Genomic DNA, 17,567 nt, shown 5'->3' with positions numbered 1-17,567 from the left:
CATTATATCTGCGGATGTTTAGGGACTGAACAGAAAGCTCAAGATAGCATTTCCTGCAAAAGCCCCTAACATCATGACTAACTTTGTGTTTTATGGGATTTTAGGTGTGTCTTTTTGTGGTGTTTTTAATAGGCTTTGGTATCATCCACATCTTCATTTGTAGAAAAGGTGTAGGGAATGCCAATGGTGGATCCTAAAAATTTATTATTTTTATTAAGATATGGCCTTGAATACCTAGTCTCATTGGGCTACATGTCTCAAGTAGAAACATTAAAAAAGAGATGTTGTATGCCCTGAAGTACATCTCTGATGGTAGGTAGATCCCTGGGTGAATAGAGATCTGAATGTTGTAAGTCAGATATATTATTGTCCTCCATAGAGAATTTGCTAAATTTTATTACAAGCATCATCTTTATTACAAAAGGTAAGATGTATGTTCTATTCAAGATCATCACAGGCGGCTGTTGTTAATAAACAGCTTTTCTTACTATGGGAAAAAAACACCCTCGTGTCTCTTTTACTGTCAAGCAGGTCAAAATTATTATGTATAGTATTCGGGTGGGAGTTGTTTTACTCTTTATCAGTGAGGGAATTCTGTTGTTTAATTCTGAAGGATGGTGTGATAGTGATAGTGAACAAAGAAGTTGCAAGAAGAATACCCTTTTTAGCTAATAAAACCAAGTGGGGACATTTTTTTAACCTGGTGTCCTTCAAAGTGTCCTGTGCAGGAAGAGATGAGAGGTATGAATGGAACAACCAGGCTCCTTCAAATTAGAGAAGCAACAAGCCATGGGGCATAATCCATTCCTCTTTCACTGGTGATTGCAGAGTTTTGGAAGTCCTGTAGCGCAGCTTAACAGAGTAGTTAGTATCCATGTTTGACTTAATGAGAGAGGATTCATCAAGGTACACCGTTTGGTGAAAATTGTCTTCATTCTGTGGCTGTCATGAATGTTTTCCCTTTTCTTACATGTCCTCTGGGCCACACATGAAGCTGCTCATGCACAGCCTGCTACTGCAGCCATGACTTGCATGGGCAACACCAAGAGGGACAGGAATGTCTCATGTGAGCAGGATCAAGCTGAGTGCGCCTCTGCTTTTCCTGCCCTCTACTGCTTGCTAATGCTCTTGCTTATCTTGGCCACTTTATTCCCCAGGTACACTTTCACTGGTATTTATACTTTTGAGTCACTGATAAAAATATTGGCGAGAGGATTTTGCATGACAGAATTCACCTTCCTTCGAGATCCATGGAACTGGCTGGATTTCAGTGTTATTGTTATGGCGTAAGTAGCATTCCTTTGTATTTTTCAAGACAGTGATATGCAGTAGGACTTTTAAAGAATTGTCTGGTGGTTCTCTTTTTTGTCTTTCACTCGAATTGTACCAACAATGAGAAAATGCTGAAGTGTATCAGGATGGAGAGCTTTTTTCCTGAGTGGTTTCAGAGGAAGAAGTCAGAGGAATTCTCAATTCTGTTCTCTCAATTCACTGAAATGCTTTGGAGAGGTTATATACTCTCTCTGTGCTCCATGGAGAGCTGTTTGTATATCTGTAATAATACTTGCCTATCTAATGCAATTTTGGGAAGCTTTAGACCCCTGAATAGAAAGTATTATAAGTGTGACTGAATACCCATGTATTTAAATCCCCATTTATATTCTATCTATCTATAACACAACCAAAACTGGTTTTGCTTTCTTCACAAACCCTCTTCATCCTGAAAGTAATTACTATTTTACTGCAATGGAGAATTGATTTAAAAGCCTGTGAAACTTGTCATATATCTTGGGAATAGAAATTTGCCCCCCAAACATGATACTCCCCTTCAGATGTATACTTCTACCTAGATTATTAGAGTTCACTAAAAACATGTGAGGTTCTGGTGCTTTGAAAGAGCTGTTGGATTTGTGGCATCTAGACAGCTGGAAATACATGGGGGTAGGGAAGCAGTCAGCCAAAGGCAGCAGCAGACGCAGGGTCAGCCCAAGCTCTGGCCAAAGGCAGATGTCTGACACTGTTGGTATCTCCAGCTGAAAACCAGAAAGCTGAGCTAGAAATGCAGATTTTCTCCATAGTTAAAGAGGAGAAAAAAGCATATGAAAAGCATGTGTCATCTTGAAGTGGAATCAGGTTAGATATGCCCCGAAAGGCTCCATTTCCTAATCATAGAAGGACTTCATTTGGTCTCCCTGTATTTTCTGCTTAATGATACTTATATTCTATTTTGGTTTTAGTTGAGTTCTTGCTGCCATCTTCAAACCTCGTAATTCACAGTGTTAAGTGAGGTGCAAGCCTGTTAGCACTTCCATTTGAGCTGAACTCGTGGGCCAGTTATATTTGAATGGAACCAAGATTGGGAAAAAATATTCAACCCAACTTAGTTCAAACACCAGTGAGGGCCACTGAAGTTGATAGCACAACTCAGATAGGGTGCAAGGATCCAGACCAGTATTCAAGGAGTGTCTCGATGATGCTCTTAGCTAAATGGTTTAGCTTTAGGTAGTCCTGTGAGGAGCCAGGAGCTGGACTCGGTGACACTTATAGGTCCCTTCCAACTTGAAATAGTCTATGATTCTATGAACATTAGCAGCATTTAGCAGAACAGCACGAAGATATGTAAAATGTATGTGGATTTTGTTGGGAAGACTCCCATTTATTTTAGTAGGCTTTGGATCATAGCCAGCTCTGGGCCTGATCCTGGTATCTGTTACTGCATTCCTATGGATTTGGTTGAACTGGCATCTGGCCGTTGCGATAAGCTTTCAAAAAATACGCGCAGATGGGGAGGAGTTTTTGGAGGTCAGCACACATTAGGTATTTTTCTTAGCTGAAATTTGCCTAAAGCAGTACTAAGAGCAATTCTGCTGCAGCATTGAGAGGCAGGACAGAACAACACAAAGTATCACCAGCCTGCTCTGCTGTACATCAGACAGGTGGTAAAAGCAGGGTGTGATAGTCATCTGTTTGTGAGTTAGGATGTGAGTTTATTTGCAGGTCTCTGAATTCAGCACAACATGGAGTTTCCATGCATGGGTTCCCTCTATTCTACAAGGAAGAATGTTTGAGACAGTTGAGGCAGAAAGGAGGAGGGAAAAGGACAAGGGAGCCACAGTTTGCGACCTTTGCAATGCTTCTGCTCCATCTCATCTTCTCAGCTCGGGCGGAGACTGGGGCATCACCCCCAGCTCTGCAGAACTCCTCTGGGAGCATCTCTTTTACTGTCACTGAAATTTGAGTCTGAACAGTCAGTGTGGTCTTCACATGTAAAACAAATCCTCCTTCCAAGTATGCAAGCAGCAGATAGGACAGAGCATTGGGTAGTGGACTATTCTGATATGATTTATCCTTCATATAAATCCAATTTGCAAGTAATTTAAAGTAATATTGACCACACAGGTAACTCTGGTATTGTTTTTACTTGTAACTAGTATTTCTGTGTCTGGAAAAATAGATGCCGTGAGGGTTCAAAATGGGAGAGCCTGTTAAAGGGCCCATGAGATATAGATGGACTGAAGGTTTTGAGCTAATAGAAAATCTGATTCTTTCACTGATGTGTGTTCCAGTGGAAAGACCATCACTTGCTTTAGAGTTGCTGCCAAATAACTTCTTGCCTCCTCTTTGGGGCAGAAATGGCACAGATTGGGGTACAGACAGTAGTTTTAAATAGCACACTAGATAGTAAGAGGTGCCACAGGTCTCTAGGGCTTTTCTTCCACCCTGTGCTAGCAGACACAGCCATGGCCCTCTGAGGACCATGGAAGGGTCCAAGGGAAAGTAGGAAATTATGAAACTGCCCCTGTTTAGATCACACTTTCCCAGTCAAGTGAGTACTTTCCATTTCAGGCAGCTGTAACTCTGGATTGGGAAGTGCCCTGCCTACAGTTTAATGAAAATAAGCAATTCCCTGGCAAACAGGAAAATCCAGGATGGGAATTTCAGTTGCTTCTCCTTTCCCAATTCGGAGGAACTGGCCTGCTGCAATTTCCTCCAAGAAATGGCCAAAATAGAGCTAACTATTGTGAGCAAGCAGCAGTAATATTTTCTTCATATGCTTGTTCCCATATTAATAATGTTATTTTACAGAACTCTAGTCAGCAAAATCGTATTCCCACTGTATTGCTTCTCCCCAAATAATTTTTTTCCACCCTTGCATGTTGCATAAGAGTTTGGGAGAGAAGCACTTTGTAAACCAGGGGAGGAAACAGGTAAATCTTTGCCCAGACTCCCCTGTGAGATTATGGGGGGGAGAAGCAATATTGCTCTTCCAGGCTATAATCTGGATTAGTAGATATGGAGAGGATGCTTTGTCCTCCCCAGAGGCCTTTGCACAAAACCCACTTAAGCAGGCTTTGTAAAATAACCAGGTGAGTTTTTAACTTAACATGCAAAAACAAGTGTCTCAAAGATGTGGAATGTATAAATGAAATTTAATGGCAATTTAACAGTGAAATTAAAAAGTCCAAGAGCTGTTTTGTTCAGAGAATACAATGGTGACTGTGATTTTACTGTATACCAGCTTGGAGGAATAAATTCTGTAAAACGCTGATAAAACCAAATGCATCCCATAACTGACCCTCCTGGCAGCATTCAATTCAGATGTGTCATGGGTCTTCATGATGACCAAAATAGGCATGGCAGTGAAGAGCTGGGATTGATATTTTAATCATAAATAGTTTTTAGTAGGATTGCAATTATATTCATTCAAAATCCATCTTCCTGCAGCCAAAGGGCATGGATTTGATGTACAAAACAAAGTAAATTCTTAAGCATCTCTCGAAACCAACATCTGCTTTAGCATGGAATGCAGCATCTTAGAATAAATAGCCAAGCAGAAACATTTGCACTGATATTTTCAGATGTTGTCCTATATGTAGTTTGCAGAAGCTATTACGTGAAAATTACTTGGGTGCTTGAAGATTTTATTTTTTTAAGAGCAGCAAAATAACTCTTAATGTTTCCTATAATGTAAAGAATTTTTTGTTAAGCTACATGATGGTGAAGTTTTTAAAGTATTTATTGCTGAACATCACAGTAACAAAGCTAAATGAGTAGTTTTAAAGAATTGATGCCTATTAGATAAGTTTAAAAGTTCAAGAAACATTTGAAATAATGTATATGATGAAAAAACTGGGACAAATGGCATCAAATAGCAGCCTGAAAAGTGGATGCATCTCTCATTCAGCTGCGTTTGCTCCCACTTTTTATGATTGCATTCTTCATTCAGACAAGTTTCATACTCTATTGTATAATTCCAAATAACTGTGACTTAATTCTACAGGTATGTAGGAGAATTTGTGAAAGTAGGCAGTGTTTCACCTCTTCGGACTTTCAGGGTATTGAGAGCTTTAAAAACTATTTCAGTAATCCCAGGTAAGAAGCCCTGATCCTTACATTTTGGCTCTCAGCTACAAGTGATTCTTTCTCTGTCTCTCTTTGTCCCTTTGACTGTTTTTTTTTTTTGCTGGTGTTTTGTCATTGTCTGTGTGTGACTTTCCCTTGTTACAGATACATAACTGAATTTGTGGACCTGGGCAATGTCTCAGCCTTACGAACGTTCAGAGTACTGCGGGCGCTGAAAACAATCTCAGTCATTTCAGGTGAAAATCAGGTTAAACACTCCGGCTGCAGTTAAAGCCTACATGCCATTTCCAGTAGTAAACACAGTAATTACAAATAACTTAACCATAGATGCTGATCAGGAAATGGAGGAATGTAGGGAATGTGACCTGTCAATAGAATACATTTTTCGTATGTTTTTCTAATACCATTTTTGTGGGCAGAAGGCATTAGAGTGCCTCCAAAATTACAGACCTCACTATGATGAGTGTTGCTGTGAGAATGGTGGTATACGGTGGCTCGTGAATTACACACACACAAAGTACTCATTCATGACCAATATGAAAATTGCAATGAAACTCTTTTAAAGTCATCAGATATTAATTTTTTAAAATGGAAATTTAATGACCTTAAAATGCATATTTGTGTTTGAAAGAGCATCAACAGAGGAATCTAAGTCTGTGCTATGAGTTGAGGTTTCAAGACTGCAGGCACAGGTAGCCTAATTTGTCATGGTGTTTATCCATTTGCATGTGATAGAAACACTGTTTAAATTTCAGACCCTGAAGAGATCAGAAAATGTTTCATCATTGATTTGGTAGGTTCAGCATTTCATCAACTCCAATATTTTTACATTTGCAAGGATATGGTTACCTCCCATCAACAAATAAATCAGTATTTTACCACAGATCTGGTAGATTTTTCATAGCTTTTTATCTAATCTATTACTTTTTCTTAAAATTAATAATATTTACTATTAAGTAATTAATGCAGAGATGAGTCCTCTGAGGACTAACTATATGACAATACTTTCTTGCCAAGCATTATCTATGGACAGGTCTCATTCAGCCTCAGTGTTTAACATCTCCAACCTGCATGACAAGGTAGAGAAGATAGCAAAAAACCATGCATGGTAGATCCTGTCAGTGATTATCCTGAACAGATGTTGGCAATTACATGTCAAAAATGTTCAAAACATCAATAGACCTGCTCAGATTCTCACACACAGCTCTTTAAAGTTAGGAAGGCTTTTCTAACCCTTATTATGCACTTCTACATTGTAATATAAATCTAAACAAATTTGGTGGTGTAAACTTCGTAAGCTTATAAGGACATGTTCTGGTGTTTACTTCCTCATTTCAACATCAAAGTAATGAAAATCCATGAAATTACTGAAAAAGCAAGGTACTTTTAATTGAAAGTGCATGTTAAAATACAGCTTTTAAAGAATACTTTTAAGATGTTAATTCATTAGGTCTGGTATTCCTTGAAATCAGTTTCTGTCTTAATTTTTCACTTCAAGTTTACAAAGACTAATCTATTAACAGAGAAGGTTTTTCTCTAATCGGATTTTCATTGTGAAAGGATTTTTTTTTCCTAGGGAACAGAAGGTTGAGCACAGTTTTACAGATCATGTGGAATAGTAATTGCTAGTCAGAACAAAAACCAGGGTTTTCCAGTTTCCTTTACAAGTGATTTGAAGATTAACTTGGAGGGACAGCCATCTCCAGGGGACACCTTTCACTTTCCACCTTAAGCTTGAGCTTCTTCAGAGCAGAGCCTGTCAATTTTGCTGAGTTATATATACAGCAATTTATGCTGTCCTATATCAGAGTTGGGGCTGAACCTTGTTTTACATAAAATGATAAATTTCATCTGGTTTTTATTTAAAAACAAAACAAAAAAAGGAGTATTTTGGAGGAGAAAAAAGGAGAAAAAATGTTCTTAAAAATACACCAAAGCCCTTCAGTGATATCAGACACTGAGTTGTTCCATTTCTTGGCTAATAGAAAAAAACGAAAAAAGAGAGAGGACAATTATTTGTTGAGGCAACACGTAATAACTCACATTCTCTCTTTTTTTTTTCCTTTCTGATTATTTCTTTTTTTTTTTTTATAATTACATTTTTAGTTACTAGTAACTAAATTATTTGCTGACATAACTGCATGAAGATATGCTAATAGAATATCCGGCCTTAGATTTTGTTGTTAAGATTACCTGTGCCCTTAATATGTTTAAATTACAGATGTGAAGAGCTACAAATTGGTCCAGAATACCTAGATGCCTGTAAAACACAACTAAGGCTTGGTTTTAAAGCTAACAGATAATTTCAGAGGAGTCAATTCATTTTTCAGTTAGCCACATATATTCTAAAAGAAACATTGGCCATGGTGCTGTGATTTATTTGCAGATCAGTCTCAGTTTTCAATAATAATGTAGTCTTATGGTGGGATGAAATATATTTCCACAATAGGCTTAAAAAATGAATAGATGATGAACACTAATACCTTTCATGAGATTTTTGGGTTCAACTGCTAGAAAGGGGAGAAGGTTGTTATTCTTGCTTCTTCTTTTGCATCTTAGGTGAAAAATGCTGAGATGTATTCTCCTTTTCAAATTTCTAAGCTTTTCTTCAATAAAATTGATCAGGCTTTTCATCAGGTAGTTGTATTTGCACAAACATACTTGGCCTCAACATGCTGAGTGAAATTGCTTACCGAAAGTATCAGGCCAACTCCTCCGTGGTGTAAGGCTTCTGTCCAGGAAAGCACTTAGAAGCTGGTTTTCAAAGGCATTCTGCTTCACTGGAAATCAATGAGTTTCACTATTGACTCCAGAGGGAGTCAGTAAAGCTAACAATTAGTGCTTTTAAAAATCTCACCCTACCTTTAATGCTTGGCTTTAAAATGCGCAAGCAGGCACAGGGATGTTTAGGGGACACAGATGCCCAAGGATTAAAAAAAAACCGTAAACTTTCAGAATCCATTCCCCTGGCCTAAGGCTGTGTTTAGTATACCTCAGACCTGGCATGATATTTATTGCCTGACTTGTTCTAACAATCCTTCAAAGGTGGAGATTTTCAGACTTCCCGAGAAGTCTGTTCCAGCACCTTGTTGCTTTTGCCATTAGGTGATTTGTCCTGGGAGGACAGATTCAGATGGAGATTCAGCAGCACAAATATCCTTCATGGATCCCCACAATTTTCCCTTTTCTGCACTAAACACACCCATTTCTTTCTGTTTTCCAGTTGCCTCTGTTACCAAGAGAAAGTAAGCTTTGTACAGTAGCTGGATATCTGTTTACCCCGACTCATTAGAAAAAAAACGCTTTTAATTTCTTCATATATCACTTATGTTCAGGTGCATAGAAATAGGTAGCATTTTCTCTATGGGAGCATAAAATCTTGAACTCTCAGTGATTTTATTTATTAATTAGCATCTTGCACATTGCCATAGCAACTGGATTCATTTGTTTTCAATCTAGATGGGAACCATGGTCAGCAACAGAGCAACCCACTGAAGTCACTCATTTTGTCTCCCATTGCCAGCATATCTGAGTCCCCATGTGCTCAGCAGGATCTCTTCCCATGACAATAGAGGGTCTGAGTCATAGTTTATCTGCATGTAAATCACCAATGTTTTTGATAACTACTAATTGAGGTAATACAAAGTTCTGAGGCACGCAGTGTTATGCCTCCCCTTTCAAAAGACTGTAAAATGCAGGCCATCATCATCACCAGGATTTTGTGAAATGCATGCATCCAGAGAAACTCCACTGTTCTTTCTGGAACAGGCATGTACGTCACAGGCATCTCACATAAAATGACAGGGTATCGGCGAAAGGTGACCTCATAGAAAATTGGGCCAAGGCACTTTGGGGCCTGATCCAGCTCCCATTTAAGTTAGTGTGAGTCTAAAGGCTATAAATAGTGCTGTGAATGTTATCTGGTACTTTACTGATAGCCAGAACAGGGCTCAGAGCACAAGAATTAAGACTCTGTGGAAGAGATGGACCCTCATTCATTGCTTCAATCTCACTGAAGTCCTGCTGCAGAAAGATAAATGTCATACTTCTTGTGGGTAAATCACTTAAGTATCTATCCCAGAGGTGAGAAATTTGTGTTTTCCTTGGAGACTGACATGACAGTCACATTTCCACGAAAGATGGTCTACGGGAATGCTGACAACCATTCAGGTTTGCCAGCATGCTAGTAAACCCTTTTCTGCCCTTCATCTCAGTGGCTATTGACAAAATACATTCACCAAAAGTTAACTCTCCTCTCCCTGCATGCACATGAGTCATGCAGACATTTGCAAGACATGTATCCTCAGAAGAAGGAGTAGGCTGGGTGAGGACAATCATGGTGCAAGTCACACTCTCTTTTTCTTTTGTTTTTTTTTGGTTTTTTTTTTTTTTTTTTTTTTTTTTTTTACTTTTTCTCCCTGCTTGTTTCCAGACTGTGCATGAAAGTGTCTGGTGTTCTGTAGGTGATTGCCAACATCTGGTACGGATGTCATACTGAATTATGCTAATACTTTCTCACATCTCGTAGAAGGAATGGATGGTGTTTTGGGATCTTGCCATTTCTCATTGTTTGGTGTTGCTTGCATTTTCTATGGTCTCTGATTTGCATTTGAAAACTGATTATTTGATTAACCTCTGAATGTGGTAATTTCTACATGCATTAACAGGAATGTTTGGGCCAAATCCTTCTTGCTTTCTGCAGATGTCAGGCTGCCTATACAAACCTCATCCTGCTGATTTTGGATCTCACGGTGTTTTTCATGTCATGCAAGCAGGATTTCGCCCAGAGGTGTGGAAAGTGTTCAGTGATTCAGGAAAAGCCTGTATTGATTGCTCCATAGGAAGTAATCTATAGACCAATTGTCATTAACGGGTGTAGATGTTGCTCAGCTTTGGATCAGATCCTCATTTTTTTCTGCATGCTGCCTGGTTTGATGTTTTACTTGCAAGAATTAAGTATATGCCTTTAATGCCCCATAAACGTTATCTTCTATTAAGCTATATTGCAGTGCTCTCATTGGCACTATTTCAAAGGAGGATTATTTATCTAGAAGATTTAACAGTGCTCTAAATTTGAATACATCTAACATTGCTTTTACAAAACATGGGATTGATTCAGAGAAATGCAGAGCACCTGCAAGAGGTTCTGGGTGTCCTTATTTCCCCTCAGTCCTTCTGTTTGAGGCACAGAAATTTTAAATGAATGGTGATTTAAACACTTTGCTTAGCAGTGAGTTGTGCCTAGCAACTTGAGAGACACTACGTATTTTTTTAGGCAAATTTTGTTTTAAAGGGTGAGAAAAATCAGTTAGATTTTGAGTATACCACTCACCTAAAGGTTTTCTTGGAAAGTTTCAACAAAGGTCCAGGAGGCAGAGAACAACTTATTTTTAAATGGTTTTTAATTACAGCAATTGTATTACTGAAGCATTCTCTTCTCAAACTGTTCAGAAACCTCTAAGCTATTATAAAACAAAATAAAATTAAATAAAAAAATCAGAAAGCCCTATCATAAAGAAGTTGGTTGACACCTGCAAGGAATGAACTTGTAAAACTACTAGTATAGGATTGCTATTCTATTTAAAACCCTAGTAAGTAAGCTGGTGAAAGTATGTTTCATGAAATGACCTTAAAATAGCAATACTGGGGCCTGATTTTGGAGAAAGATAGTCTTTAGTGGTGATTAGGATTGTGTAAGTCTCGTTTCCTAATATTATCCCTGTTCACATTAGGACTTCCATTGTCCTTGCCCATGCAAATAAGATTAATTAGTGTGCTTAGATGATACAAATACAGGTTGCAAGCTTGTATTACAAACAAATAAATGTACAGCAGGGATTTCACAGAGGGTACTGCAGTAAAAGAATTTGTAGTTTGGCTTTTTTCCCTTTCTTAAATCTTGGTTTGCATTTGGTTTTCACAAGTTTCACCAGCTTCAGTGAAGAAACATCTGTGCATTCAAAGGGCAGACGATGCTAAGAATCATTAAAAACATTTCAAAATATTAGATAAAATAAAACAATACTCTAATGCGTTTACAAATCGGATTTATTTTTCCCTACCTTGCCATTTGTTTAAGACCTAGCTGTCTTAAAGTTCTAGATAAGGGTAAGACCCCAGGAATTCCTTCAGAATTGGGCTACAAGTAAAACTACTTTCACTTCAAGTATATATTTCTAAAGGCTAGAGTATCAGAAGAGCTATGCTTTTTCTTTAGGCATCAAAAAGGTAGCCTAATCTACAGATGGACTCAGAAGTTCAAAACTGGCCTTTTTCTCAGTACCTGAATAGAATTGACCTCATTTGTAAAATCCCTTTCTGGTAAGAAGTGAAGATCACACAAAAAAATCCAGCTTTTACCTAGTGTTTGTACTGCAATATTTTTTGCTTTATTTTCAAGTAAAACCAAAGCCTCTCTAACCTCCTCCTCTTTACTATGCCACAGACCAGCTTTAAAGAGGCAAACAAAGGATTCAGTGAAGAAAGGGGACTACCCACACCTGATGGGTCAGTCCCATTTGGTTAAATGGCAGTTTTATAGAGGTTAAATCATTCACAGGTTAACCTAATGGCAATACTCTATGCAGGTGTGGAATATTTTAGGCTGCTGGATTCAAGGACAGCTGGACCTGCTGGCCATTCTAGCAGTTCATCCTCCTTTAAGGAACTAGTATTTCCCCTTACTTAAACCACAAAATATTAAGCAAGACCAAAAACCATTTTGCCTTCCTAAGAGTCCTCAAGTACATTTTCATAGTATTTTACATTTACAGCGCTAGCACAATCTTTGTGGTTGCCAAAGTGTTGGGGTAGAATTCCAGGGAACTGAGATTTAATGTGTATGATCTTATTCAGTGAGCAAATCAATGTGCTTCTGAGTATTGCTCAGGAGAATTCCTCCTGTTTCCTTTTTGCATTTTCTTTTTTCCATTTAACTCAATTTCTCTTACTGCTGTCATATTGGTGACACTGAATATCAGAAGCACTGATTACTACTGACAATTAGATATAAATAGGAAAGAAAAGGCAAAATTGCTACCATTGTGCGATTGATACTAGCGTCCAACTACAGCACTCATGTTTAAAAGAAGGGTATTTTTTTAAAAAGAGTGGGGTTTGTCGTATTCATGTAATATTCAGTCAGCTCAAATAGTGCTTTTCTCCAGGAACACTTCAAGAGCAAGCAAAGTCTTTTGAGAAAACAGTATAATTATTTATATCCATATATTTATAAAATAATAAACTGAAGCTAGTGTTACAGGTGAAACACAGGAAAAGCTAATTTGTGTGACCTAAGCCTTTGGTGTTTATAATAAGGTGATTTATCTACATTGGTAGCATATTATAAAGAAATTAGCTTGGCCCAGGCATTGTTGGAGCCTCAGGTTGTTTTACCCAAATAGTTTACACTATGTTTATTTTATTGCCGATTTTATTTGTCTTCTTTCTAATCCTAAATTGTTGTTGTCTTAAGCAAATGAATTGAAGGTAGAGGAATTATTCATATTAGGATAGCAAGCTGGATTTGGCACTAAAATATGAAAAATAATCAGGGAATTAATAACATTTCCATACCTCTTCGTCTCTTTGTATGAGGGATAAAGTTATCAGAATCACCTGAGTGATTTAAAAATAATTCACATTCTCAAAATTCAAAGGGATTTATTTCCTGCAGCTCCATGAAAACATAAAAGGCATTCCATATTTTCTCTACCCATTAATATTTTTGTGTCTCACTGTTCTTCCATCCAGCTCTTTCCCTCCATGTTTAAATTAGAGTTTGTGTAAGAGTAGTACCAAGACTTTTGTTCAGACAGAACTAGGCCAAACTAAAGCTTCATAGTGATGACCTGTCTCTTGTTTCTGCCATTCAGTTACAAACGTGTACTAAAAACCTTTCCAACTTTCCCTTCCATGGAGATTTTCATCATGAAAAGTAGCTATCTGCTGACATGTTTCAGCCTCTCAGTCTGTAAACTCTTGGCTTTTATCTCCCTAGGACTGAAGACCATTGTAGGGGCACTTATCCAGTCTGTTAAGAAACTTGCTGATGTGATGATCCTGACCGTTTTCTGCTTGAGTGTCTTTGCCCTCATAGGCCTTCAGCTCTTCATGGGCAACTTGCGACACAAGTGTGTCAGGGACTACACCAAGTTTAACTCCACCAATGGCACATTATATTTGGATGGTCGGATGTGGAACACCTCAGAGGAATTTCTTAGTGATCCGGGTAAGCTCTTCTTGACTCTGCTGTCTGGGTTTTGGTCTTTTAAAAATTATTATTATTTATTAATTATTATTGTTATTATATTGACAAAAATCTACATGTGAATCAGCGAATGCAGCATTGTGTGACTGAGGGGTTTTCATGATGTTGATGTGGTTTCAAAAGATCTAGGTAGCTTTTTCTATGGTTCCTTCACAGCTCATGCTAAAAATGTTTCTGGTGCTTTCCTATTATACAGACTCAGGTCCTCGTTACACCACTGATGATTTTCACAGTTTTAGGGTGTCTCACGATATTTTTCTTAAAGCTCCCTTTCCGGGAATTACACAATAACATGAACATTTCAACTCTGTATGTGGGTCTGGTTTGCACATTGTTTCTTTAAGACAATTTATAGCTCTTGCATTTTCTAGCAAAGCTTCAAAATTTGAAGAGTCTTAAAAAAATTAAAGACCGAAGCAGAGCGATTCAGTATTTATTAAGCTGAAAAATCCCAAGAGCATTTTTTTAAGGAACTCTTATGCTGTTAGGGCCCTAACTCATTATCTGGGTTGGGCCATCCTGCAGTATCTGGTGCTCTGATGTTTATTACCAAAAGGCTTGTTTTCTAGGCCAAAGCAATTTTTAATACTCTGTAGCCTTCTGTACTTTGAATTACAATGAAATAGGTTCACTGAACTAATCCGCTAACATTTAAAAAAAATAAGCATTTTGTGTAAATAAACTTCAGAATGTAAACTAGTGTCAGCTATTGCTGCTCCAGAACAATCTGAGTCACCTGAGGACCCACACACATTGCAATGGACATGGACTCACATCTAAATTCGATTATGTCCTTGAAGGAAGGAAGCAGCTAGACTGATGTGCATCGGTATGAACTTATGCTCAGTGACCTTTGGTATTTTATTTATTTTGAAGAGAAGAATGAAGCACCTAGCAACACATTAACTGGAAATTTGGTTGGAAGGAAGTGATATAGTGTCTCAGGGTACTTCTGCTCTGGCTCTATGGGCCCTACAGTCTTATATCTCCAGCCGTCTGCGCTACAAAAGCCCTGTGCCTGACTCCTGAAAGTTGCCTGGCTTGACCCAGGGCTCTCTTTAGTGCCTGACACAAGTTTGACTCCAACTTCTGCTGGCTTCTCAGCATTGTATGCCTTTTCAGCCAGGCTACATGGTCCACAGATTGTGCCAAAGACAGTCGCACCATTCCGCACTGGTGACTTCTGGCCTTTCTGCTCAATTCCTCTCCCTGCAGTCTGAGCAGCTGTGGAAGCAGTAGTGTTAGAAAGGTTTAATTCCAGGAATGAAAAGCTCAACACTGGTGTCTTTAATGCATGATGTGGTTGATGCAGCATTAAGGAAGGGCAGCTCACAAAGCTCTGGATGAATCTGGGTTGTCTCTCAGGCTGACCTTGACTATGACATCTCTTTAAACTGAAAGAGGGTAGATTTAGAATAGACATAAGGAAGAAATTCTTCGCTGAGCCACTGCCACAGGTTGCCCAAAGAAGCAAGCTATGGCTGCCCCATCCCTGGCAGTGTTCAAGGCCAGGTTTGATGGGGCTTTGAGCAACCTGATCTGGTGGAGGGTGTCCCTGCCCATGGCAGGGGTCTGGAACTGGATGAGCTTTAAGGTCCCTTCGAACCCAAATCCTTTTGTGAATGTGTGAGGTCATGTGTCTTCTCAATGTCCCTGTATCAGAATCTTTTGTCAGCTGAAAGCGGAAAGGCCTCTGTGCCAGAGCTAAATAACCACACTGGGCCTATGCTGACTGGTGATGAACCTGCTGGCATGTTTTCCCATGCATGCTGTCTGTGCTTCCAGCTTGGAGATGAGTGAGTGCTCATGGAGCAAGTAGATACCTGTGCACCTATGATGGAGTAAGGTACTTCATGGCTCCTCCATCCACAGATAACTGACAGCTGTGTGAGGTGTTGCTCTCCCTCTCTCAGAGGCACTGAGAGATCAGATAGGGATGGCTGGAAGTATAAAGCCCAGCAATAAAGGTGAAGAGATGAAATGGAGCTGTGAGCTTTCTGGAAATGGAAGTAGGGTAAATGTACTACTGCATAGTCTCTATATAAAAATACAGTTAATGTCAGGGCCAACTGCAGCATTTCTTTAAGTGGGTGGAATTGTACAGCTGCTCCAGCATACCATGAGCAAGTTTATTTGTGTGGTCCTGATACAAGGAGAAGAGAAGATGTTCCCATAAATCCATTTAGTAAATCCAGCAATGGTGAATATTGTCATGAAAGTATACTTGTTATCACTAAAGAAGATTTACCTGCCTCAAAGATGATTAACTTGGTGGCATAATGGATTAAAGTGAATTAAAGTTTGACCGTGTAGTGCTAATAGTAAGTAATAATAATATCAATGAATGTTTTCATAATATTTGAAAATGAAGACACAGTGCATCATGGCAAACAGCCATCAGTTATTGTGGATGGAAAACAAGGGTAGAAATAGTTGGAGTCAGTGCAGCAGACCCTTGAAGACGCAGAAGAAAAGTAGGTTTATAGGAGAAATGTACTTACCTCTGAACAAGAATAATGAAGTGTTCCTCGAAATGCTGGGGAAGGTGGCATAGCTATTAGGCTAGGAAGAACAACATTAAGTAGGATTTTCATTTAATGTTGACTATTGTACTAAAGCAAATAAGAAATGGAAGGACTGGCTCATTTTGTAACTAGGTGGAATAGTGCTTTATATTTCATTTTGCATAAGTATTATGGTGAAATGGAGTGACTGTTTAACAGAATAGTACTGACCACAATTTAATAAGAGTACAAATTTCAAGTACTGCAGGGAATTAAGCAATACATACAGCTAGATTAAAGTGTAGGCAGACCAAATTAGATAAAAAGAGGAATATATTAAGAAACAGAGTAGTGTCAGTGTTTATTCTGAAGAACTAGAGAAGAAAATTGGCCAACGTGTTGAGAAGTAGAGTTCACTCAAAGGGAGCACAGACAATTACAAAAGCCCTATGGAGATTTCAAAACCAGTGTGGCTGAGTCACTTAGTTGGAGCAGGGATACTAATCTAAAAAGCAGAAAAAAGAAACTTGAGGAGATTCATAATATCATTTGGGAAAAATAAGGCATGTAAAGAAATAAAGGTGTGAAAACCACTCAAAAGCAAAATTGGAAAAATGAACTGCTAAGTCTGTCCATCTGAACACTAAAATAGAGAATCAAAAAAGAGTGATATGCCAGTTCTGCTCTTCTTGAAGAATAAAAGTTTGCTCTGGATTCTTTGAGAGAGTTTTTAATGTTTTAAAGGACAGCAGGAAGCCTCTGAAATGGCATCAGCCTCCTCTTGTGCCTTTGAACCTTTTTTTCAGTGAATGGGGAAACAAAAACGAGTGAAACCCCTTAAAAGGGTAATACAGTGAAGAATTGCCTGGTGCTGCAGAGGAAATAGCTGAGAGGCTTAGTCACAATGTGCAAAGAAAGATAACAACTTGGGTTTCAGTCTTTCTCAGCCCTTTATATCGAGAGATAACTGTCTGACACAGGCACTTGGTACAGGAGACATTTTGGTTTTGTAGAAGGCCTGGGATAGCTTCAGCTATGCTTTTTTTTATTCAAAACTGACTTGTCATCCGGTCTAAATTGTATCAACTTTCCTTAGCAACTTTCAGCCCCTAGGCAAGATTTTTTTCCACATCTGTCTAGGGGAAAAATGTCAGTTTATGAATTTTTGTGCATTATCATCGGCTTAACCGCAATTATATGGTAACACTTGATTCTTGGTTGATCTTTGAGGAAATAACCACCATGCTCCCCGGGTTCAGGTGTTGTCATTGAAAGCTTAATTCTGTGAAAGAAACTTCCTCTAAGCTGCTGCAGGTGCCCTTCTCTCAGCAGTTATTGGGCACAGAAGTCATAATAAGGTGAGATAGTCATCTTAATAAGGTGCTTGGTCTCAACTCACAGTGGAGATGCAGGTCTAAAACTTACCTTTT

At 38.6% G+C, this 17,567-nt stretch overlaps 1 protein-coding gene across 2 annotated transcripts in view; it reads left to right on the top strand.

The window, feature by feature from the left end:
- Nucleotides 1-17,567, top strand: part of LOC136008081 (sodium channel protein type 5 subunit alpha-like) — a 213,888-nt gene that overhangs the window by 50,221 nt on the left and 146,100 nt on the right. The window contains exons 5-7 of one of the 2 annotated variants that reach the window (XM_065666864.1): nucleotides 1,158-1,286; nucleotides 5,282-5,373; nucleotides 13,364-13,594. In XM_065666864.1, the coding sequence (XP_065522936.1) occupies nucleotides 1,158-1,286; nucleotides 5,282-5,373; nucleotides 13,364-13,594 (452 nt within the window). Of the gene's footprint in view, nucleotides 1-1,157; nucleotides 1,287-5,281; nucleotides 5,374-5,508; nucleotides 5,601-13,363; nucleotides 13,595-17,567 lie in introns of both variants that reach the window. The other variant, XM_065666863.1, reaches the window with a different exon arrangement.

Source organism: Lathamus discolor, chromosome 2, assembly GCF_037157495.1.
Source record: "Lathamus discolor isolate bLatDis1 chromosome 2, bLatDis1.hap1, whole genome shotgun sequence".
NCBI classification, from domain to species: Eukaryota; Metazoa; Chordata; class Aves; order Psittaciformes; family Psittacidae; genus Lathamus; species Lathamus discolor.
The sequence above is the reverse complement of the archived record's forward strand: the minus strand, read 5'-3'. Positions and strand labels throughout refer to the sequence as shown.